This window comes from Balaenoptera ricei, chromosome 21, assembly GCF_028023285.1.
Source record: "Balaenoptera ricei isolate mBalRic1 chromosome 21, mBalRic1.hap2, whole genome shotgun sequence".
Taxonomy (NCBI): domain Eukaryota; kingdom Metazoa; phylum Chordata; class Mammalia; order Artiodactyla; family Balaenopteridae; genus Balaenoptera; species Balaenoptera ricei.
The window spans coordinates 24,661,361-24,685,896 of NC_082659.1; the positions used below are offsets into that span (position 1 = coordinate 24,661,361).

General features: G+C 36.6%; 1 protein-coding gene across 5 annotated transcripts in view; it reads left to right on the forward strand.

Moving 5' to 3' along the window:
- The window catches only part of WRN (WRN RecQ like helicase), a 123,191-nt gene that overhangs the window by 44,663 nt on the left and 53,992 nt on the right, over window positions 1-24,536 (forward strand). For all 5 annotated transcript variants that reach the window (XM_059909453.1, XM_059909455.1, XM_059909452.1 and 2 more), the window contains exons 11-18: window positions 898-1,039; window positions 1,297-1,372; window positions 2,819-2,886; window positions 3,174-3,282; window positions 3,856-3,924; window positions 8,417-8,499; window positions 12,693-12,799; window positions 19,524-19,711. In XM_059909453.1, coding sequence (XP_059765436.1) covers window positions 898-1,039; window positions 1,297-1,372; window positions 2,819-2,886; window positions 3,174-3,282; window positions 3,856-3,924; window positions 8,417-8,499; window positions 12,693-12,799; window positions 19,524-19,711 — 842 coding nt within the window. The remainder of the gene's footprint in view (window positions 1-897; window positions 1,040-1,296; window positions 1,373-2,818; window positions 2,887-3,173; window positions 3,283-3,855; window positions 3,925-8,416; window positions 8,500-12,692; window positions 12,800-19,523; window positions 19,712-24,536) is intronic.

Here is a 24,536-nt window from a genome sequence, read left to right on the forward strand (position 1 = left end):
TTCACAAATTTATATTATATATTGAACCTCTTAGAAGGCAACCTGGTGCCCATATGAGAGAACTTTATTTCCAAAATGCTTTTCTAAGTCTGTTTGTTGACTTGAATAAAAAATCAGGAAGAAAATCACTTGTTTTTCCTTTTGTAGGCCTGAAATTAATACACTTCTAAAAAAACCTTTAAAGTCAAACTTACTAAATGGAAGGTTTAATATAAAGAGAAAATGAGAACTGTGGTTTAATAATTCTTCCTGTTATTTCTCAGAAATTTTACAGATGAAACAATTTTAAAATAGCCTTAGATTCGTTAAATAGATAACCTTCATTTAGGGGAAGAAATCAGATATCAAGCCAAAATGAAAACAAATAAACTTTATTTCACATTTGTAATATTCCTTTCCTAAAATTATTTCAATCTTTTTGTTGTTGTTGTTTTGACAAGTCCAAAAACACATTTATTGTTTGCTTATAGTTTAAACCTTATGCTTACTCAAAAAGAATATGACTGACACATGATATAGAGAAACTCATTACAAAAATAACATTAAAACCCACATTTACCACTTGGGAATTGAAAGCATTGAAATACGATAAAGAAAAAAATGTTTTAAATAATCTAAATTCAAAATTTATGGTAACTTTCCCTGGGGGCAGTTCATTATATGGTATTAATGAACCCTGTTTATGCTGGCAGTATTCCTCTTTGGCCTTGTGCCTTAGAAACCATTCTTGAGCACATATTTAAACTGGAGCACACATGTTCTTTTGTAGTATTGCTTGCACATCTGCCAGCTTTGAACAAAATTGTAGGCTCTGTTAATAATACTCCTTTTGTGTTTGCTGAAAAAGATACAACACTGTCAATGATTTTGCTTTTAAAAATTCTTTTAAACGTTCAGTCTTTAGAAAACCTAAATAGTAGCACAGTAGATCCAAATCATTCAAAATGCTTAGAAATGGAAAGAAATCTGGGTCTTCCTTCTGAAGAAGAAGATGAAGATGAGAATGAAGCTATTGAAGAGGAAGAAGTTGTTGATGAAGGTAAGCCATCTTGTTTTTTTACGGGGCTGGCAAACTGAATCACAACAAAGTTCTAATCCTTAGTATTAGGTAATTAATCAAAGGGTTTACCTGGAGTCATGACTGGTACCCAGAGGACAAAATTGGGTGGATTTAAAAGACAACAGTGACCTTTGGTACCTACCACTATATTCTTTAAAAGAAGTCAATGAAATAAAACTTACTCCCTCTCACTTTGTGTACTTCTATTTTAACATAAATGCCCATTTTATTTTAAGACTGTTGGTTACCAGGACCTACTGCAAAGCAAATTAATTGCCTCAAGACCTACTTTGGCCATTCTAGTTTTAAGCCGTGAGTATAATCTCAGTTAATTAAATTGCATATTTACTGTTTTCTTCACAAAGGAAAAAAGGCAAATAATCCATCCATTTAACAGTAAAAGTACAACTTCATTATAGTTTATACGTGCCACACTATATTTTTTCTAAGTGACTACAAAATTATTTTGAAGTAATATTTATGTAAAAGTCATATCTGCAGATTGTTTTTATAAGTGTGGAAAATGGTTTTCTTTACTATAGAGAGTTCTGGGTAGAGACATTAATAAATTAATCTTAATTTAATGCTGACTTGTATTTTATTATATACGTATCTATGTGCCTGTTTTGTGCATCTCATTGTCCAAAGCATGTTGTTGTAATAGAAATTCATGAGACAATAGTTTGAAAAACAGTGATAATCATATCAGTTTGAACATATTCAAAGGTATTTACATCCAGGGGGGCACATTTATAAGTGTTAAAATGAGAGGAATACAAATGAGATGAAGAACAAGTGAAGTTGAATAAAGCTAATAAGAATGTAAAACTCTAGACTGTATTTTTTCTATTCTGGGAATTTAAAATTTAATCCATGGAAGCATTTCTTTCATTTTTCCTTTTGATCTTAAAAAGTTAAAAAAAAAATTAAACTATGTCCTACACATAGAAAAATGCACATAAATGTACATATCAGTGAATTTAAGATCACCTTTCCAATTGATTTTTCCCTCAACATTTTATTAAAAGAAATTTCAAAGATACATTAGAGTTGTTATTTTTTTACTATGAATAGTTGTATATTCACCATTAATTCACTATTAACATTTTATTATACTTTATTATATATTGATTTTCTCTCTATCCACTTTTTAATCCATTCAATTTTTAAAATGCATCTCAAGGTAAATTGTAGACATCCTTACACTTCCCCCTAATTACTTTAGCATGTAAATGATTAACTATAGTTAAATATTTATTTACTTATTTTATTTTTTTACTTTTGAGCTAAAATTTACATATAAGGAAATGGTTAAACCTTAGGTGTTTAACGTTTGCAAATCTTAAGTGTACATGTAACCTAAACCCTTTTAAAAATATGGAACATTACAATCACTCCAAAAAGTTCCCTCATTTCCCTTCTTGGTCAATCCTTTCACCTAGAGCATTTCTCTTATTTATTTTAAATCAGTGACTCTGTTGGATATCTAGGATGAAGCTGGAATTTATGTTATACTTTAGCTATACATAATAAAATTTAATACAAATATGAACAGAAGTCCTAGTTGTTCAGTCAGCTTGAATGGGAGGTTGGTCAAATGGGGCTTTTGTTTTCAAGTTCCACGGTACATATATTTTTACTGAAGCTCAAAAATGTAAACAAAATTCTGGAGGAAGTGAAAAAATTAAATGGATTTCAACTTGTCCATTGGGTTTCTTGTTAGTAAAACAGAGCAGCTTTTTGCTTTCCATCTTCCAGGGTTCAGTGGAAAGTGATTCATTCTGTACTGGAAGAAAGAAGAGATAATGTTGTTGTCATGGCAACTGGTAAGTTGTACTTAAGCAAGTAATCTAATCCTTTAAAAAATAAAACTTCAAGGTTTTGACATGCTTAGTCTTTCCATAAACTCTCAAAATACAAATATGTATACAAATGGTGTAAAATATAGAAGAGAGTGAGCTGAGGGTAGATGCTCAAATTTATGCATGAATTAACTCTTAGGAAGGTAGCACATTAGTAGTGACTGTTCATCTCATACAAGTACATCGTAAGAAGAAATCAAAGTACCAAGGATTTAGTTTTATTTGTCTGAATGTATTATTTTTATTTTAAGGGTATGGAAAGAGTTTGTGCTTCCAGTATCCACCTGTTTATGTAGGCGGGATTGGCCTTGTCATCTCTCCCCTTATTTCTTTGATGGAAGACCAAGTGCTCCAGCTTGAGTGAGTCATGCTTTCATTGCCACATTACCACCCTTTGTTTTTCCTCCTGTGAAGGAAATAATTGATTTTTCATGTATGTTAAAATCTAGTTCGCAGTAACGCATTGCTAAAAGTGTTGCTTTGTCTTCATTAGTAATAAATGACACTTTAGTGGAAGAGCTTATCTTCTTTCTTGAGTTCTCTGTAATTCAAGGCTACCAGATGGCCCCGAAAAAAATTTTTAAAAAGCAAATTTTATGCCAGTTTACACTACATATCACAAAATTCTTTTCTCTTTTGGTTACCCTTCTTTAGCCTAGTGTGAAGTATATACATGGACGTGTAGTTTTTAGTTGTGAAAAATTTTAAACTTCTTTAATCTGAGCCTGCAATCTTTTTGGAAAACCCACCTTAACAGCCTGTCTTCTAATACAGCCTTCGAAGGAATTTATTTATCAAATTAGTGAGTTACAAAAAGAGATTGCAAAGACGAGGATGTACATCTTTATATTTCTTTGTTCTTTCTCACTTAAAAATGAAGTTGATATTTGTAGTGTGCACATGGTTCCAGAATATTTGTTTTTCTTCTTACAGAATGTCCAACATTCCAGCTTGCTTTCTTGGATCAGCACAGTCAAAAAATGTTCTAGAGGATATTAAATTGTAAGTAATTTATATGATTTCTGATCATGTGGTCAAGTGTCTGTGGTATGTGGGAAAATTTTGTACACAAAAAATTTTTATTTAATGCATGGGCAAAATATCCATAATTTAAAAATATACTTCCTTTTTATAGTATATTTATGTAACTGTTAATTTAAAAATCTTTCAAACTCAAAGAAATCTGTTATGTTCAGTTCTTGGACTGGAAGGCTAGCATTATTATGATAGAATCATAAAATTTTGTTTTGGAAGAGAACTTGGAGAGTATCTAGTATTGTCTCATTTCACAGATGAGGAAACTGAGGCCCAGAGAAAAGAATTTGCCCAAAGTCACCTAATGAATTAATGGCTGAGTGGGGACTGGTTTCTAGATCTCTTGCCCCACCAATCCTGTCATGACATAATTCCTAACAAGAATAATGTCTCAGGCACACAGAGGTGTGTGTATATAGGTATTAACATGTATATGCATATATAAATACACATTCACACACACATACATTTACTGAGATTTAATAAATGCATACAAATATGTAACCTAAACTCCTAGCCAGATATAGAATATTACTGTCACTCCAGAGAGTTCCTTCATGTTCCATCCCAGTCTGTCCTTCTATTCACCATCCTAAAGTGAACCACTGTTTTAATTTTTTCTACCATGCTTTTGTTTTGTCTGTTATAGAACTTCATATAAATGAAGTCATACAATGGGAACTCTTTTAAGATTTCTTTCCTTCAGCATCATGTTTTGACAGTTCCGCATGTTCTTGCATGTATCAGTAGTTTAAAAAAAAAAAATCAGTGGTATTTTATTATATGAAATTACCACAGTTGTGTTTTCATTTCCTTATTGATGGACACTTAAGCTGTTTCTAGTTTTGGAAAATTACTAATAAATCTGCTATGAACATTCCTATATATCTTTTTATTTTATTTCTTTATTTTTATTTTTTATTTTATTTTTGGCTGCGTTGGGTCTTTGTTGCTGTGCGCAGGCTTTCTCTAGTTGCGGTGAGCGGGGGCTACTCTTTGTTGTGGTGCGTGGGCTTCTCATTGTGGTGGCTTCTCTTGTTGAGGAGCACAGGCTTTAGGCGCACGGGCTTCAGTAGTTGTGGCACGTGGGCTCAGTAGTTGTGGCTCACGGGCTCTAGAGCTCAGGCTCAGTAGTTGTGGCGCATGGACTTAGTTGCTCCACGGCATGTGGGATCTTCCCAGACCAGAGTTCAAACCCATGTCCCCTGCATTGGCAGGTGGATTCTTAACCACTGTGCCACCAGGGAAGTCCCAGTGTATACAGATTTTTGTATGGACATATATTCTCATGTCATTGGTATAAACCAAGGAGTGGAATGACTGGGTCATGTAGTGGATATATGTTTAACCTTTTTATTCTAATTGAGGTAAATCTACATAATATAATATTCACCATTTTAATTATTTTCAAAGTGTACAGTTCAGTGGCTTTTAGTACATTCACAATGTTGTACAACCATCACCACTATCTAATTCCAGAACATTTTCAGAACCCACCCCCAAAACCTCCATGTCATGAAGCAGTCACTCCCTATTGTCCTCTCCTTCACTCCTTTCCAGTCACTAATCTTTCTGTCTCAATGATTTGCCTATTTTGGACGTTTCATATAAATGGGCTCATACAGGATGTGACCTTATGTGTCTGGCTTCTTTCACTTAGTGTAATGTTATCAGTACTTCATTTCTTTTTGTGGATGAATAATATTCCATTGTATGGACATATCATATTTTATTTATTCATTCATCAGTGCTGGACATTTAGGTTGTTTCTACTTTTTGGCTGTTATGAATAATGGTACTATGGATATTTGTGTATAAGTTTTTATGGGAACATATGTTTTCAGTTCTTCTGTGTACATGCCTAGGAGTAGGATTGCTGAGTCATATGATAATTCTGTGTTAACTTTTTGAGAAACTGCCAGACTTTTTTGAGAGTGGTTGTACCATTTCACATTCCCACCAGCAGTGTCTTAGAGTTCCAATTCCTCCCCATCTCTGCCATCACTTGGTATGGCCAGTCTTTAAATTTAGCCATTCTAATAGGATGTCAGTGTGTTTTTAATTTGCATTTCCTTAATGACTAATGATGTTGAGCATCTTTTCATATACTTATTAGCCATCTGTATATCTTTGAGGAAGTGTTTATTTACATCTTTTGCCTATTCCTTATTGTTGTTTTTTTCTTATGAATTTTGATAGTCATTTGTATATTCTGAATATAAATCCTTCATTTGGTATATGGTTGGCAAACATCTCTTAGTTTATGATTTCTCTTTTCATTCTCTTAACAGTTCCTTTAAAGAGCATCACTTTTTCATTTTTATAACGTCCAGTTTGTCCATTTGTTGTTTTATGGATTTTGCTTTTGCTGTTGCTTTTTGGTGCCTCACTCATGATCACAAATATTTTCTTTTTTATTTCCTTCTAAAAATGTTATAGTTTTATGTTTTACATTTAGATCTATGACCCATTTTGTGTACATTTTGTATATTGTACCAGGTATTGATTACAATTCTTTTTTTTTTTTGCATAGGCATATCCATTTCTTCCAGCTCCATTTGTTGAAAAGACTATCCTTTCTGCACTGTATTTCTTTTTTTTTTTAACTTTTTAAAAAAAATTAATTAATTAATTTATTTATTTTTGGCTGTGTTGGGTCTTCGTTTCTGTGTGAGGTCTTTCTCTAGTTGCGGCAAGCAGGGGCCACTCTTCATTGCGGTGCGCGGGCCTCTCTATCACGGCATCTCTTGTTGCGGAGCACAGGCTCCAGACGCGCAGGCTTAGTAGTTGTGGCTCACGGGCCTAGTTGCTCCGCGGCATGTGGGATCTTCCCAGACCAGTACTTGAACCCGTGTCCCCTGCATTGGCAGGGAGATTCTCAACCACTGCGCCACCAGGGAAGCCCTGCACTGTATTTCTTTTGCACCTTTGTGAAAAATAAATTGACTAAATATATGTGGGTTTATTGCTACACTCGTTATTTTCTGTTCTATCAATCTGTTTGTCTGCCTGGATTGGTGTCTTGAGTACTATAGCTTTATAATAAGCCTTGAAATAGGTAGTACAAGTCTTCCACGTTTGTTCTTTCAAAAATTTTTTGTTTTTGTTTTTGGTCTATTCTGGGTCCTTTGTATTTCCATAAGTATTTCAGTATCACCTTTTCAATTAAAATGCCAGCTGGGATTTGATTGGGTTTACCTTGAATCTAGATATCTAAGAATTAGTTGTCTTTATAATTCTTATCATTGTTTTACACTGAAGAAACTGAGGCACACTGAAGAAACTGAGGCACACCGAAGTTAAGTACTTGTCTAAGATCACTTAGCTTGTAAGAGGTAGAACTGAGATTCAAACCTGAATAGTCTGGCATCAGAACTAAGTATTTATACGATTTCCTGTGTTAATTAGACTACTGAGTTAATTTCATGAGATTAAAAGTGTATCTGTTCTGTTCTTAATTGTTTTGTTCCAATTCCTAGTGAAAGCACCATGCCTAGCACACAGTAGATTAAATATTTCATAGTCTTTTCATATAGAACATTGTTTCATTTTATTTAATTTGATCTATGTCTTCATTTGGTAGAATGGAAAAGAGGCTCTATACAAATTTTGCCCTAGCCCTAACCTTTATTGCATACATTGTCTTAATTAGGATTCTATCTGCCCAGAATAAAAATCAGTCACATTAGTTTAAGCAAATACTGAATTTTATATTAAGGATACAAGAATGTCTTGTGGACCCCTCTGAAAAGAAATTAGCCAGCCCTCAGGAAGAGACTGGAATGGGTATTAAAAATACAGTAGGGCTTTCTTTTTATCCATAGCCTCTGTGTGTATTCCTCATTCTTCTCTCTGAGGAGGTGAGCATTCTCTGCTTTTCTAGTCACAAAATAGATTGCTCTGCAGCTTCTTTTTTTTTTTTTTTTAACGTGTTACAGGTCTTGTCACTTGGAGACTGACGGGTTGTTTCTTGGTTAGACCCCCAAATTCTAGGACAGAGACTAACTGACTTGACTTTCATATGCTGTCTGTCCCTGGCCCAAGAAGATGTAGGCAAGACAGCAGAGTACACAGGAGAATCATGGGTGCTATGGATTTAATCATGGAGATGGGAGTCAAGGGTAGGATAATGGGTGGATTGCTAACACATAAAAGGTTTACTCTAGGCTTGATCATTTAACTCAAGCCACTGTGGTTTTGGGGCTAGACTGCTGGAAATCAGAATCTGGCTTCTAATGGCACCTTATGCTGAGTACTCCCTGGCTGGTATTGCCAACGTTTGTTTTGATGCATTGAAGTGAAATCAACCAGAATATGTGCATCTCTACATACATATAACATTCATTTTGTTTTTAATAAGTGGCATAATACATTATTTAAAAAATTATCAGGTGTTATGGTTTTCAGGTGTATTCATTGGGTGATTGTTTTTATATTTCCTGTTTCTTTGTTTTTACAGAGGCAAATACCGAATTGTGTACATAACTCCAGAATTCTGTTCAAGTAACTTGGACCTACTCCAGCAACTGCAGGCTAATATTGGTAAGTGGTATGATAGAATTGTTATAAGTATTTATTAAATTGAGATATTCTTTAAAGTTAAACTTATGAATGGATACCTGATTTTACTTCTCTTAAAGTTTATTTCAAACCTTATCTCCTCCAGGAAATTTCTGCCTCTCCAACATGGTGTCTCTCCTGTCCTATCCCAAAGTATTCTATAATTCCCTCTGCCATAGAAATTAGGCTCCTGCATTGTAATTACCTGTCTATATATCTGTTTTCTTCTGCTAGACTGTAAACTTTTCAGGGAAAAATGCCGTTCTTATTTCTTTATATTTCCCGAGTGCAGTGCCTGGCACATAGTAGGCATTTAAATGTATTGTTGAATAAATACTGAATCTTAGATTCTGTGAAATTGTAATTTCCTCTTTTTCATATTCTGAATCTAAATTAAGTCAGTGTAGTGGTTCTCTACCCTTGTTGTTCATGAGAATCACCTTTCAAACTTTAGAAAAATGTCAGATCCTCAAACCTTGAAAATTGTGATTTAATGCACCTGGCACGAGGCTGTGGCAGCTGTAGTTTTTTCACAGGTGATTCTGATGTGTAGTCAGGTTGGAAACCACAGTACCTTTGATTATTTGCTATCAGTGAGTATGATTAATTAAAAAAATTAGCTAGTAAGTCAGAGTCTGTGTCCAGAAAATGTAAATATAGAATTAGTTAAAAGCTGGTATCATTTTTTTTTCTTTTGTGATTAAAACATTTCTGTCGGTTTTTCGCTTCTTGATGGTTAGGCTCAGCTATCCAAGAGTTGCAGTCACGGCTTCTATTGTAATTGCACATATTTCAAACATTCAGTTGAACCAAACAATCTTAGCTTTCTAATGTAATATGATCTCATTTTATAATTATATATTAAAAAAATTCCTAACAGGTAGTTTTTTAACATTGCAGTGTCTCATTTAATGGTTACTTGCATATAACTCTAGGAAAGCATTTAACAATTGTTCTAACAATATAGTGAAAACAAATACTTATCTTTTAATATGTGTTAAATATCAACAAAAGAATGAGGGCAGAAATTAGCATTTGATTAAATATATTATCAAAAATTGCATCCATCAGCTGTTAAACTCCCCTATTGGCATGTTATATTTTTGCCTTAAATGGAAAACAAATTTGGTGTGTGTCCTATTAGGTTGTATGAAGTTCTTATGAATATTTCACTTTCGATTAAACCCAACAACCCTAGATATATAAATTCCATGGTTTTACTGCAAAAGTTAGGGTCTATGTCCATAGTGGTCTGGATATGTTTTTTTCCATTTTAGTATTTGTTTTGTTTCTGTGGTGGAGTTAATCCAGTATTGACTTAGATCCTTTTGACAGGTAGTTCTATTTCTCTATTTTAAATTTTTTCTAAAGGATTAAATTATGAACACTGCAATTATTAGAGCTGCGTACTCTGCATAAAATGGATGAAAATGCTCTTTTTGGTTGACTGTCAATGTTGAACAAAATAGAATAAATTCTTTCTGAAATACTTTCATTTAACTTTTATTTGCAGGAATTTATAAAACGCTTGCAGCAGTGAATATACTTAGAATTTTATTTGTACAATAGTTTGACATTTAGCTATTAAGATTTATGATTTTTATGATATGTTATTATTTAAGTAATATGGGTTTATAACAGAAGCAGCAAACAGAATTTTACATAGAGACTGCTTAAAAGCAAACACACCTGTAATTGTCTTGTAACTTTGGAAGTAGGCTTGAATGACAGGTGTGCCAAAATGAAATATGTCCTGGACCTGGGCAGACACTTGGACTTGCACGTTTAATGTGGAAGTTGGCAGAAGCTTGCCTCAGCTGCTTGTGAAGGGCAAAGTTTAACTCCATTAAAAGCTAGTTAGTTGGACTTCCCTGGTGGCGCAGTGGTTAAGAATCCGCCTGCCAATGCAGGGGACATGAGTTCGAGCCCTGGTCCGGGAAGATCCTACATGCTGCGGAGCAACTAAGCCCGTGCACCACAACTACTGAGCCTGCACTCTAGAGCCTGCGAGCCACAACTACTGAGCACATGTGCCACAACTACTGAAGCCTGCATGCCTAGAGCCCGTGCTCCACAACAGGAGAAGCCACCGCAATGAGAAGCCTGCGCACCGCAACTAAGAGGCGCCACCGCTCACCGCAACTAGAGAAAGCCCACATGCAGCAACGAAGACCCAATGCAGCCAAAAATAAATAAATACATAAAATAATAAAAATAGATAAATAAATAAATAAAAATTCTTATTAAAATAAGCTAGTTAGTCAAACCTATAATTATAAGGAAGGTTTTAAAATAAAGGAGGAGCTGTCATCTTTGTTTTAATTTATTTAATTTAAAATCTGGGTCATGTAGTTTCTAAACCCAAATAAGTATAGTGGTAACATTGAATTTGTCCCAGCCACTCAGGAAATAGAAATTTGATGTGATCAACCTGTACTTGTTCATATTTAGTAGGTTTCTTTTTTTTCTTTCTTTCTTTCTTTTTCTTCTCCAACTCATTGTACTTGGTAATCTCAATGAATTGTAATTATTTGCTTGTCTGTCTCCTCTTTTAGAATTGTGAGCTCCTCAAAATCATGGATTGTATTTTACTAATCATTTTATACCTAGAAAAGTGTTTGGAACATAGTGGGAATTTAATAACTATAATAATAATAGCTTATTTTTTTTTATTGAGCTGTCTTTCATGCCAGCCCCTATCTTAGCATTTTACGTGAATGATCTAATTTAATCTTCAGAGTAACTAAAAAATGTTAGGTACTTTTATCACCTACCTTATACTTGTGGGAAACTGACACTTGGAAGCTTAAGTAACATGCTTAAGGTAATATAAATAGTAAGCCAGGTTATGCATCTAGGTAGTCTGACTCTAGAGCACGTGTTTCTAATCATCTCACTAGTGGCAAAACATTATAAATTCTCAGATAAGCATCAAGTAGTGATCATCCCCATTGAAGGGAAAAGTTATTTTTGTCTTAAGTATTAATTTGGTGATCGAGGGCAAAAGCACTACTGTCACTACTTTGAAATATCTGAAGACGTTTTAGTGAATGATTATATAATAAAGCCCTTTTCTGAAATGCATTACTACACACTGTTGATTCTGTTTCAGTGTGGGTATGTGGCGTGAGGGCAGAGTAGAGGCGTTGCTAGGGGAAGAGAACAAAGTACATTCCTTCTTACCTACTTTGTACGTAATGAGATTTAGTTCTTCCCTTACCATTTTATATTAGAAAACGTGGATGTCATCCGTCTTCCAGAACTGGCATTACAGAGGAACTCTGCAGTGTAATATGTGATCAGTCACGGACAGTGATGCATTTAATCTTAGTATGAAATACGCTGAGTCTTTGTATCTCTCTTTTTTTTGTTGTTTTTACTGTATTTACTTATTTTATTTTTGGCTGTGTTGGGTCTTCGTTGCTGCGCACGGGCTTTCTCTAGTTGTGGTGAGCGGGGGCTACTCTTTGTTGTGGTGCGTGGGCTTCTCACTGAGGTGGCTTCTCTTGTTGCGGAGCACGGGCTCTGGGTGCACGGGCTTCAGTAGTTGTGGCACACGGGCTCAGTAGTTGTAGTTGTGGCTCACAGGCTCTAGAGCACAGGCTCAGTAGTTGTGGTGCACAGGCTTAGTTGCTCCACGGCATATGGGATCTTCCCAGACCAGGGCTCGAACGCGTGTCCTCTGTATTGTCAGAAGGATTCTTAACCACTGAGCCACCAGGGAAGCCTCTCTATCTCTTTTGATAGCTAATCCATGAGATAAAATTGAACGTATTACCAAAGAGAAATAGAACAGCTCTTTTTTTTAGGGCATTATCGTTGCAAATGAGTGATAGCTTTGAGGACAAAGTAATAGTAACTAATTTCTCTGAGGAATAATGATGAAAGTTAAAATTCAATAAATATGTTGTTTGAAAAATATATATTTCTCTCTTTTATCCATATGCCTTTTATCCATATATCTCCCTTTACCTATTTTCAATAATGATTTTTGGTGTTATCTGATGTTATTTATGCTTATATTTTTATATGAACCAAATACTTTGATTTGAATTATTTATACTACTTTCTGTAATATTTATGTATTCTAATGAAGATGGTGGTAACAATTTAGATGCGTGTATTATTTTTTTGAACTTTATTTTCTCCATTTACATATTTTTCTTTTTTTATAGGTATCACACTTATTGCTGTGGATGAAGCTCACTGTATTTCTGAGTGGGGACATGATTTTAGAAGTTCATTCAGAACTTTGGGCTCCATAAAGGCAGTACTCCCATCGGTAAGCTTTGCCAAGTGCAATGTCTTGAAATGACTTTCTTACCAAGGGAGAGTCCAGGATTGGGGAATGGCCAAAAAGCTGAAGATTCCTCTATGAAAGGGCAAATGGATGATGTAAGCAGGTGAAAGATTTTTTTAAAAAATTCTAACCTTGACTTCCTTCTAAGGTTGGCATGTAATTTATTGAGGAATACTATAGAGCAGGACTTGGCAAACTTTTCTGGTTCTCACACTTTCTTTCCTAATTATAAAGAACAGGAAAGTTTTACATGAGTGTTCTATATGAATGGCATATTTTATACAAAGAGCTTAAAAACTTATAATATTGGCATCCATTTTATTTTTTATTTTGAAAAATTATGGATTCACAGGCAATTGTAAAAAAAAAAAAATGTACAGGAATGTTCTATGTACTGTTTCCCCAGTGGTAATATCTTGAATAACTGTAGTATAGTATCAAGTAGGTATATGACATTGCTACAGTTTGTTCTTAGTTCACTAGTTTTATAAGTGTGTATGGGTATGTATGTATATTGTCCTATACAGTTTTATCTCATATGTATGTTTGTATAACTACCATTGCAATCAAGGTACAGAACTATTCCATTACCATAGGCTCCCTGGAGCCGTCCTTTTACAGGCATACCCACTGTTCCCATCACCCCTAACCCTAACCCCTGGTGACCACTAATCTGGTCTCCATTTGTATAATTTTGTTATTTCACCAATGTTAAATAAATTGAATTGTATGGTTTGTCACCTTTTGGAACTGGCTTATGTGAGTAAACCAAAAAAAAAGTATTAGAAATTATTTGTTATTCTTTTGATAGATTATCTAGTTCAACCTCATTTCTTATTAAGCGTGCTTTTTGAGAGCTATCTTAAATATGGTTTCTTTTTTGTTAGCTCTTCTCATAAAGATTTGATTGGAGCAGACATTACAATAAAACAAAACAAATGAACAAAAAACTTGAATGTAACACTTAGTAAGGATATATTGGAAGAGAATCGAAGTAATGTGAATTGAGCTCCAACTATGGGACTGGCCTTGGGTCAGTGTTTTTATCTTGGTTAACCCTCATAACAATCCAGCAACATAAATATCTTCGTTACTTTCTTCTTTTTAAAAAAATTTTTTTAATATAATTTTTAAAGGTTACACTCTATTTACAGTTATTACAAAATATTGGCTCTATTCCCTGTGTTGTACAATACATCCTTGAGCCTATCTTACTCCCAGTAGTTTGTACCTCCCACTCCCTTACCCCTATGTCGCCCCTCCCCACTGCCCACTAGTTTCATTACCTTCCTCTTGAAACAGTTCTTCTCTTACCAGTAAGATAGCACACTCTCTGGTTCTCTTCCTTCCTTATTATCTCTTCTTTCTCAGTTTCCTCTGCTTATTTCTTTTCATCTCCCTGCCCTTTTAACATTGGCATGCCTGAAACCTTAGTCGTTGGACCTATTCTCTTTCCTCTCTGTACTTACTCCCTTGGTCATTTCATCCAACATATGGTTTTAACTAAAATCTATATGCTGACAACTCCCAGATTTATATCCTCACCCTGAATTGATACCAGCAATGTATGAGTGGTTCAGTTTCTCTCCCTCCTTTTTAGCATTTGCTGTTATTATTACTATTTTTTATTTTAATCATTTTATGGATTAATATACGTATATATACACACACACTCTTACATAAACGTTAGCTGCCTGTTCACCGTCTCTCTACTTAGATGCCTGACAGGCATCTGAAACGTAAGCTTTTCTTAACTTCCTGATATTCTCCCCATCCCAGAACAGCTCTTCCCTCAATCTCCCCCATCTCATTGAGTAGCAGCTGCATCCTTCTGGTGCTCAGGCCAAGATTTTTGGAATTTTCTTCCACCCTTCTTTTTCTCTTACAGTCTGCCCCACATTTAAACAGTAAAGAAATCTCATGAGGTCTTCAGAATATGTACAGAATCTGATCACTTCTCTCTTGATCCCTGCTACCACCCTGGTACAAGCCACCGTCTCCTTTCACCTGGCTACTACAGCAGTCTCCTGGTTGGTCTGTTTTCACTCTCACCCTCCTTAGTCTATTTCAGTACAGCATCCAGAGCGATACTTTGAAAATGTAAGTCAGACAGATCATGTCTTCTGCTCAGAACCCTCTGGTTGCAGACCATTTCACTCTAAATAAAGACACTACATGTCGTAAATGATCTGGATTTTATTTTCTCTTTGACCTCATCCTCTGCTACTTGTCTCCTCATTCACTGGCTTCTATCCTCACTGTTAGTTTTCGTTGATATTCTTCAAAGGTGCCAACCATGCTCCTACCTTAGGGCTTTGCTCCCACTCTTCCCTCTCCCTGAATAATTTTCCCCTGGGTAGTTCATATGATGTATCCCTCACTTTTCTCAAGTCTGCTGAAATATTACCTTTTTTTTTAGGCCTCCTGGGCCACCATATTCAAAATTTCAAATTAACCCCTCTCCCCCAGCCATCAGCTTTCCTCATATTCCTTTCCTGTTTTTAAAATCACACTTATCACTGTTTAACTTAATGTATTAATAATACATTTTGTCTATTGCCTGTGGGTCCCCACTAGAATATTCTTTGTGGAGAGGGTTTTTTGCTGATTTGGTTTATAAAATCTACAACAGTACCTGGCACATACTGAGTGTTCCATAAGTAATGGGGTAAATGAATAAATGAATTTCGATGAGAAAGCTGAGAATGTGAGAAGTAACTTTCCCACACAGGCAGTGAGTGGTAGGGCCGGGCAGTGCTCCACAGTGGGACACTATGCTAGTTTCTAAAGCAAATGATTCGAAAGAAGTTTAAAATAGTTTCTGCCCTAAAGTAGCACATAGTCCAGTAAAGGAGTTTAGATTCAGAATTACCTATAAAAGTAGAAGCAATAGTACCAAACAATAAATGCTGTATGGAACAGTATGAATAATATAGAAAGATTAATAGTGTTAATAGTACCTGTATAGAGAAAGAAGATATTTGTATGGTGAAAGTCACTAGGCTCAGGTTCCTTGAGGACTGCTTTCTATTAATTTAGAACGATTTAAAGTAAGCTTTTAGAAACTAGGAAGATTGCTTTCTTTAATCCTTTCCTTTGATTCTAGAAGGATTGTGTTAGAGGAGTTTTAAATGTTTTATGCAGTTCTGAAACACTTTTCAGTGTTGAATTAAGTCTTTTATTATGTCAGGCTGTGGACTCCATTAGATTCTTTTCATTTCTTGGGATGATTCACTGTAGCACAGGATGTTCGTCAAGCAATGGCTGAGAAAACCTTTTTCCCTTAATGTTTTCATGAATTCTCTTTATTAGCTAAGTGGTGAGAAATGCCACCTGGTGGTTGTAGGACTCTCATTTTCCTCACTGTTCTCAGTGCTTTTTTTTCTTCTAATCACTATCACCCTGGGACAACTGGCGTAAACCCACAGTGCTTCACACCATATTATTTCAGTAAGTTCAAAAATAGCAAAAAATCATTAACTCATTTTGCATAAAGATTCCCATTTGGAGAGAATCTGACAAAATGAGTCTCAAGAAAGAGCAGCCAGGTAGAAAGCTTTACATCAGCCTTAAAAGTCTATGAAATTCAAATAAGAGGAACTGTGAGAAATGTGAGACATGTTGGATCTTCCCATTACTTTCTCCCCAGCCCTTTCACAAAGATCAGCACATAGTAGACACTCAGGAACTATTTGGAGTTAGTGAATGAATGAATGAATGAAGCATGATATTATAGAGTACATAGATTAACTATACCACCCAAATTTAGAAGCAGATATAGTTCTTTGAATTCGTAGCTGTGACACCATTGAAGTACATGTCTAAGGCATTCCTAAATTTATAGTCACAAGATTAATTTACATTTTGTTGCTTGTTTTAACCAAATTTGGCACTTATTACCAAAGAAACCAAGATTTGCCAACTGAAAGAACAAGTTTCATGAGTTAAGAACTTGATATAACTGAGTGACAGGGTAATTTATCACCCACACCAGTTTGCTTTTGAAAATTAAAAGGTGCAAGCTATTAATAACTATGCTGTGATGACAGGATAAACTGAGAGTATCCCAGCAAACCAGGCTGTATGGACACCTTTCTCCTAACCAGCCTCTGTGTTGTTTTTACACTTCACTGTAGTTTATAACTTTTTTTTAAATTTTTTTTTTAGTTTATAACTTTTAAGCACCAAAGATTCTAAGGGAGAATATTCTGTTCATTTCTGAAGTGAAAGTAAATATTGTTCCATTAAGTTTAATACATTCCATTACTTTATTCTGTTTTCTAAGTTGTGGAAACAACATTCTTAACTGTGACTTTCTAGAACGTTGGCAAAGGAGGGAATTTATAATGATTTTTCCTGTTAGCAGGTCACTAGAATAAGGAGTTTCTAGTGGCAAAGTGGGAATTTTTAAGTTAGAAGAGAGGTTAACATCCTGTAGCCCTCTCCATCTCATTTTGATGAAAAAACTGAGGCCAAGAGAAGTTAGCCTTTTCCAAAGTCAGTGGCAAGTCTGGGAGTAGTGGCCATGTCTCTGCAGTTCTTTTGTAGAATTCTTTTCAGTTGTTGCCGTAATATCAGTGATAGCTGACACTTCTTGAGTGCTTACTAGACACTAGACCTTTGTGTTCAGCACACTAGACCTTTTATCCCATTTGGTCTTCACAGTGACTTTATGAGGTTGTTGCTATTATTACAGCCATCTTATAGATGAGGATACCAAAGTTTAGAGAGTGAAATAAACAGCTCAAGGGACTTCCCTGGCAGTCCACTGGTTAGGACTCTGCGCTTCCACCGAAGGGGACACGGGTTCAATCCCTGGTCAGGGAACTAAGATCCCGCAAGCCGTGTGGCGTGGCCAAAAATATATATATGTGTAAAAAAAAAAAAACAGCTCAAAATCTCACATCTAGTTAGTGGCAAAGGCAGGCTTTGAACTCAGACAATTGATTCTAAACGAGATTTTTACACCACTGTGCTGCTTTTTGCCAGATTTTTCTACTAACTTCTTCAAAATGTGTTATGGTTTGCGCTTATTTCCTTCTTTTCACAAAAACATTGCTCGTCCACTCATACATTATATTGCTTAGAAACAAACCAGGCCCTCTTTTCTTATAGTCTCTATCCTGAAAAATTCTGTCTTTATGTGTGTATGCAGTTAAACAACAAGCATTTTTTAGTGCATTTGTAAATTGTTTGAGTAACGCACTTACATTGATGGAACTCTGTTGTTGTGAGGGTGAGAATATGCATGTCCTAAGAACTTCAGTGTTTCAACTTCCCTTATTCTCAGCCATATATTTGCTATAGATATTTTTATTTGCTATTAAGACATAAAGCAGGTATATACATATATATTAAGCCTTGATTAGAGAAACTAACTTCTTTATAAATTGGCATATTCATATATAAGTTGTTAGGCAGACACTCTCTAAATTCAGAGAACAGTCTGATTCTAAGCCAAAAATCAATTAAGTTAATTTGGGGTATTTTAAAAATAATTTCACAGAATTTAAGGATAGAGAATACAAAAATGCCAATTACCTGGTCACATTGATTTTGATATAATTTTTTCCCATTTAAAAATTACTCCCAAACTTAATTGATTTTTTTTTACATGAGCTTTGAGATAATTTTTAATTCAGTAAAGCTATATTGATTGTAAAAATAGTTTTTAATAAATTGTGTTTTTCAAATTCTGTAATTGCTTTTTTACAAATTGCACTTAAATTTTCATGTATATACGATAATTGCTTAAACTGATTTGTGAGGTAGATGTATTGTGTCTGAAGAACTATGTTATGAGGATATAATTTACTGTATTTGTAATAAGCTAAAAAGAGTATTAAGAAAGTTGTAATCTTGGATATTGAGCAGCTAATGATATAGGAACAATTTTTCTGATTATGAAATAATAGCATAGTTGATTAGGACTCCTTTTGATAATAGTGACAGAAATATTAAATCTAGTTTCATGGGAGGTGTGTTGTTATCCCACTTTAGAATTTCTGAAAGATCACATGCTCATGTTTTTCCTGGTACCTGCTGTGCCTCCTGCTTTGGCTGCTAGCGCAGTCAAGAAGTCTTCGCTAGATTGAAAATAGAACATGACTCGGTTGCTCAAGGAATCAGTTAATAATAGATGTTTCATTCTCTCCTTTTTTCTTTTACGTAGTATGCCACGATTAACCCACTAAAACTGGTGAGAGGTTATCCAGATCACTGAGAGCTTTTCTTTTACAATAGATCTGAAAAGCCATCGACCAATATATTTAATATAGGAGACAAAAAAGACTTGGGCTTTGTATAGGTAGATTTTCAGTGAATGAAGGGTTTATAATTTGTGAATGATAGATTAATGAAAAATAAGACATAACATACCCCTCATTTGTACCAGCACTATTATAAATGTAAAAATAATAAATGGAGAGGTAGATAGTTAATAAATGGACTTAATTTAATAAGGTAGATTGCATTTAGAAATCTTACAAATTTAGTGTTTTATTTGAATGATTTCTCAGAAGGTTGAGAAACAAGTATGAAGGAAGTGTTTTTCTCTTCTTTGAAAGAGAATAATTTTAAAGTTGCATTTTTAACCCTGTTCCTCTGTTCCTCCTGTAATTGTCTTCCAGTCTCTTTCTAAGAGGCAGTAGATGTTGGGAATTATTGAGCTCTTCCCTTGGTTAAAAATCACTTTTACTTATTTCAGGTTCCAATTGTTGCACTGACTGCTACTGCAAGTTCTTCAATCCGAGAAGACATTGTACGTTGCTTAAAACTGACGGATCCTCACATTACCTGTACTGGTTTTGATCGACCAAACTTGTATTTAGAAGTTGGACGAAAAACAGGAAACATCCTTCAAGATCTGAAGCAATTTCTTGTCCAGAAGACAAGGTGAGAATTTCATGGTTGATAAATTTTAGTAACTATTTTCTTCTTTTTAAAAAATGTATTTTATTTTTTAAAGTTATTTCCTTCTAATGTATATTTAACATATTTCAAATTCTGCTTAGCTTTGGTTCCAGTCAAGTGTGATGTTATATAATCAGTGACTGAGGAAGGTAGAAACTAATTCTTCTAATATTTTTATACTCCATACTGTTACTTGAAGAGGACATAAACTCTTAATAATTGACAAACAACAAAAACAAATGAGTCTTTTATCTGAATTCTGCCTAGTTCACTAGTTATATGACTAACTTGAGTATTAAGGAATTTAAAAAGTCATCTTAATAATAAATACTTTTTGAGCCCATATCATATGCCAAGGACTATCGTAGGTGCTTCATATAAGTGATCTAGTTTGATCCTTGTAACTGCTCAGTAAGCTACATATTCTTTTCATTTTACTGATGAAGAAACTTTCACTAGCTCTTCTTCCTATGTATTTTGCTTGGAGGCATTTTATATGTATGCTAAGAAAGCTTCCCTGAGCCTTATTCCCTGATTTGTCTTCTCAGTGAAAAGCTTATAACTTTCGTGTTATGAAATGTGTTTTTAAGTCAGAGTAGATGGAAATAATGTTTGTCCTACCAATATAAACAGAAAACAAATATAGGAAAATAGGGTTTAAAGAATATCATTAGTGTTTTCCTTTTCAGAAAGGGGTAAAAAGAAGATTGACCCTAGGTAAGGAAACCCTATGGTAACTCTTGGGGTCCTTTAGGATGAACTTAAATGTAGAGTTCACTCTTGGCTTGACTGTCCTGTATTCACATTAAAGCAAGAATGTAATGAATATACTCTGGGTGTTCTGCCTGCTCTAGGGATCTCTCCAAAGTGAATATGCATCATACTTCACTTTCTTTCTGTCCTAAAGGTAAAACTTTCTCTTGAAGAAGGCTATTTATTTTAGGTTAGAGTATCCACAATCAGATCCTTATTTACTTTCCTAATGTTTGATCCTTTTCAGTCCATAGTATTCTCAGTCTCTATGGCATTTCCCCCTAACCCTCTCCTTTTTTTTTTTTTCCTGACATTGTGATTATATTGTCCTCTTATGATATCTTATGTAAATAATTTCTTCTCACTATCTTTCATGTTAATTCTGCTAACTGAGGTTTTTATTACTTTTTAGCTCAGACTGTTACAGTCTCTCCTAACAGACATCCTTGCTCCTCAGGGCTCCCTGATTTTCAGATTTATCATCTGAAAGCACATCCCTGGGTCATGGTGTTCCTTTCCTGTGGACTAAAGGCCAGACTCCTTAGGCTAACATCCAAGACCATCCAAAGATTTTGATATTGAATGTGACAGTGGTTTTTCTAAAAGCAAATCTGGAAAGATTTTGTACCCATTTTCAATCCTCCAAGAAGAGTTGTGGTAGCAGGGAACCATTCAGAGTCAGAATGCTCTCTGCAGATCTTGGGCAAATAGAAATTTACCTCTTAATGAGCACTGACATGGAGGGTAAATTAAGACTTCAAAGTATTACCTTTTATTTTCATTTTCTTCCTTTCATTTAATTCTGCCATTTGTTTATCAGTATTCACATTTTTTCTCTTCATTGAGCTAACATGTTTCTTAAACTCTGATCTTATTTGTTTTCTATATGCATGGTGCATTTAAATTAGATCAGCCCCTCTCACCTATCTAATTTAATGGTTAAATGATGATAGATTTTTTTCCCCCTCAGGAAATTGTTATGAGGAAATAACAGTCTTTAGTAAACCTCTTGGCAAAGTAATGAATCCTTTTGTAATAGTGAGGTAAGAGATAGATGGGCTCCAGGCTGAGCAGCTGCAGCCAGTCTCCTGCTGACACTTTGAGATAAGATGCCAGGAGGAGCATTGGGCCCTGAGACCACAGTTTCCTCATTCTGTGGTCAATGGGATTTCTCAACCTGACATGTGTGCAGAGAAAGTCCTCAGTCATCCCCTAAGGAATTTGGGATGACACAACTCTAGGGGAGGGGCCAAAGGCGGGAGGAGATGCCAGCCCATAATACGTCCTGCCAGCCTCCCAGAAACCTTTGTGCTGGAATCCATCTAGACTGAGAGATGCGTGTGATGCCCCAAGAAGGACCCTGAGTCAGGCCAGATATGGGCAAAAGCAAGATGATTGGCCAGAGACAACTTGGAAGACTGCCCCCATGTAAGTGATCTAAGCCACCCCTATTGGGTGCAGCTCACTCTGCGAGTTCGCCCATGTGGTCTTCCGCACCAGCCTTTTGGGCTGGTTGAGTCCATGCAGCCGGGTTCTGAATCTTTTAGACGCCTGGTCCCAGGGGATACACCCCAGTGTAAGAAAAATAATCATAGGATAATGACTATATAATCAAAATATCCTCCCCAAGGAATCCCTGGCAACTGCAACATTTTTCTCTGTGCAAGGAACTAAGTTCAACCAGAGACGTCTGATTCAGGGTCGATGGGGATCTAGGGGACACTCTGGACCCGTTCCAAATTAAAGCCTCCTGGTGAATGTTTCCAGGACACCGGATTCCTTTCCTAGGTGAGCCTCTTTGTCCTTGGTTGCAGCTTGCTCAACATGGGAGGATCCCCTTCTAAGCCAGAAGAAACACCTCTGGGATGTGTCCTTAAGAACTGGAAGCTTTTAAAATTAGACAGGCTAAGAAAGAAAAAGCTTAAGTTTTACTATCAGACTGCCTGGCCTTTATATGTTGGGGGATGGAGAAACATGGCCCAAAAATGGGCCTCTAAATTATAAAACCATCTTGCAACTGCATCTTTATTGCCGTAGGTTGGGAAAATGGACGGAGTTTCCCTATGTCCAGGCCTTCGTGTCCCTTTACCAGAATCCTGCTCTATGCGGCTCTGGTAATAAGAGGCCTGGAGAATCAGAGAATTCTCTCGACATTCTAGACGGTCCTCATTTAACTCCCCCAAACTCTCAGGAGGGAAACCGAGCCTCTCCTACTCCTACAAGTACCCTTGCTTCTCAGGATCCTCCTGGCCAATCCCAAACCCCGCCTCCCTATGCCCCTCTATACACACTGGTATCCCAGGATGAAAAAGCTAGTCCCACGGGGGTAACCCGTAGTGGGACTTCCTATCACCGAGGATCAGGGAGAATATGCCCTCTTGGGCAAGTGGCAAATGGCGAAGGCACAATCAGAGTACACGTGCCCTTCTTCCTAACCGATTTAGCCCATTGCAAACAAAGGCTGGGCCAATTTTCTGAAGACCCTAGTAGGTTTATTGAAGGATTTCAGGCCCTAACCCTGGCCTTTGATTTAACCTGGAAGGATGTCCAAATAGTACTATCTACCTGCTGTACCCATGAGGAGAAAGAAGCAAAGGATTTGGACAGCAGCCCAGGGGCACGCTGACCAGCTCTCCAGGGACCAACCCAACATTTATGATATGGGTGGGGACGCAGTCCCAAATCAGGATCCCCCTTATAAGTCCCTGGGGGGAACGAGGGCCAGGAACCACGTGATTCAATGCCTGTTAGAAGGAATGAGAAAATGTATTAGAAAACCTATCAACTATGAAGAGGTCAGGGAAGTGACCCAAGAGAAAGAAGAAAACCCAGCCTTCTTTCAGGGATGGCTTGTGGAGGGTTTTAGAAAATGTACTAACATAGACCCCTCCACTCCCGAGGGTCAGTCCCTGCTTGGACAACATTTTATCAGACAGTCTGCCACTGATATTAGGTGAAAACTCCAAAAGTTACAATTAGGCCCACAAGCTCCCATGCCCAAACTCCTAGAGGTGGCCTTTGGGGTATTTAATAATCGAGATCAAACTGAGGAGGAGGAAAGAACTTGGCGTGAGTTGAGGCAGGCCAAGGCTCAAGCAAGTTAAACTGATAGGCCTTGCTGTCAGACACACCTTTGAAGTTGAAGTTACCTTGCAACTTCAGGGCAACCCAAAGGGGCCAAGAAGCTTCAGCCATCAGTCTGGAGGTAAGACCAAGAAGGGGGAGTGCTCCAAATGCAAGTCAGCCGGCCCCTGGGCCCGTGAATGCCAGAGAAGCCCCCCAGGCCATGCCCAGTCTGCAAGCAGACTGGTCATTGGAGATGGGACTGCCTTTGGCCCCGACAGGGAAGAGGGGCCCCCACTCCTGAGATGGCCGTGCTGGGCAACTGAGGTGGCCCTGGGATTCTGGCAGCTCTCCCCCGTGAGATGTCTGTCTCCATCAAGGAGCCCTGGGTCGTTCTTGATGTGGCAGGTAAGAAGATCAATTTTTAAATTGATATCGGAGCCACATACTCTGGCCTGATTTCTCACGCTGGACCCCTTTCCTCTAAAAGCTGCACAGTGACGTGTTGACGGAAAGCCTCGCACCCATTGCTTCACTGGGCTCTCGCTTGGCAATTTGAACAGTGTTTGATCTCACATGCCTTTTTGGTTGTCCCTAAGTGTCCTGTGCCACTATTGGAGAGAGACCTTCTGGGCTCCCTTGGGGCCATATTACGGTTAGGAGGCCCCAGGCAGCCCCTTATCTTGACCCTGACTAAGGCAGATCAACAAGAAGAGCAAGGGCCTGTTCCCAGCCATATTCTCCAACCAGTGAACCAGTTTGGGACAAAGGAGTCCCTGGGAGGGCCATAAACACCCAACCTGTAAAAATTAGCTTTAAGCCAGAAGCCACTTACGCTAACAAGAGACAGTACCCCGTAAGATTGGAAGCAAAAAAAGGGTTACAACTCCTCATAGATAACTTCTTAAAACATGGCCTCTTCGTGCCCTGTCAGTCTCCATGTAACACCCCTATTCTGCCAGTTGTGAAGCCAAATGGAGAACATAGGATA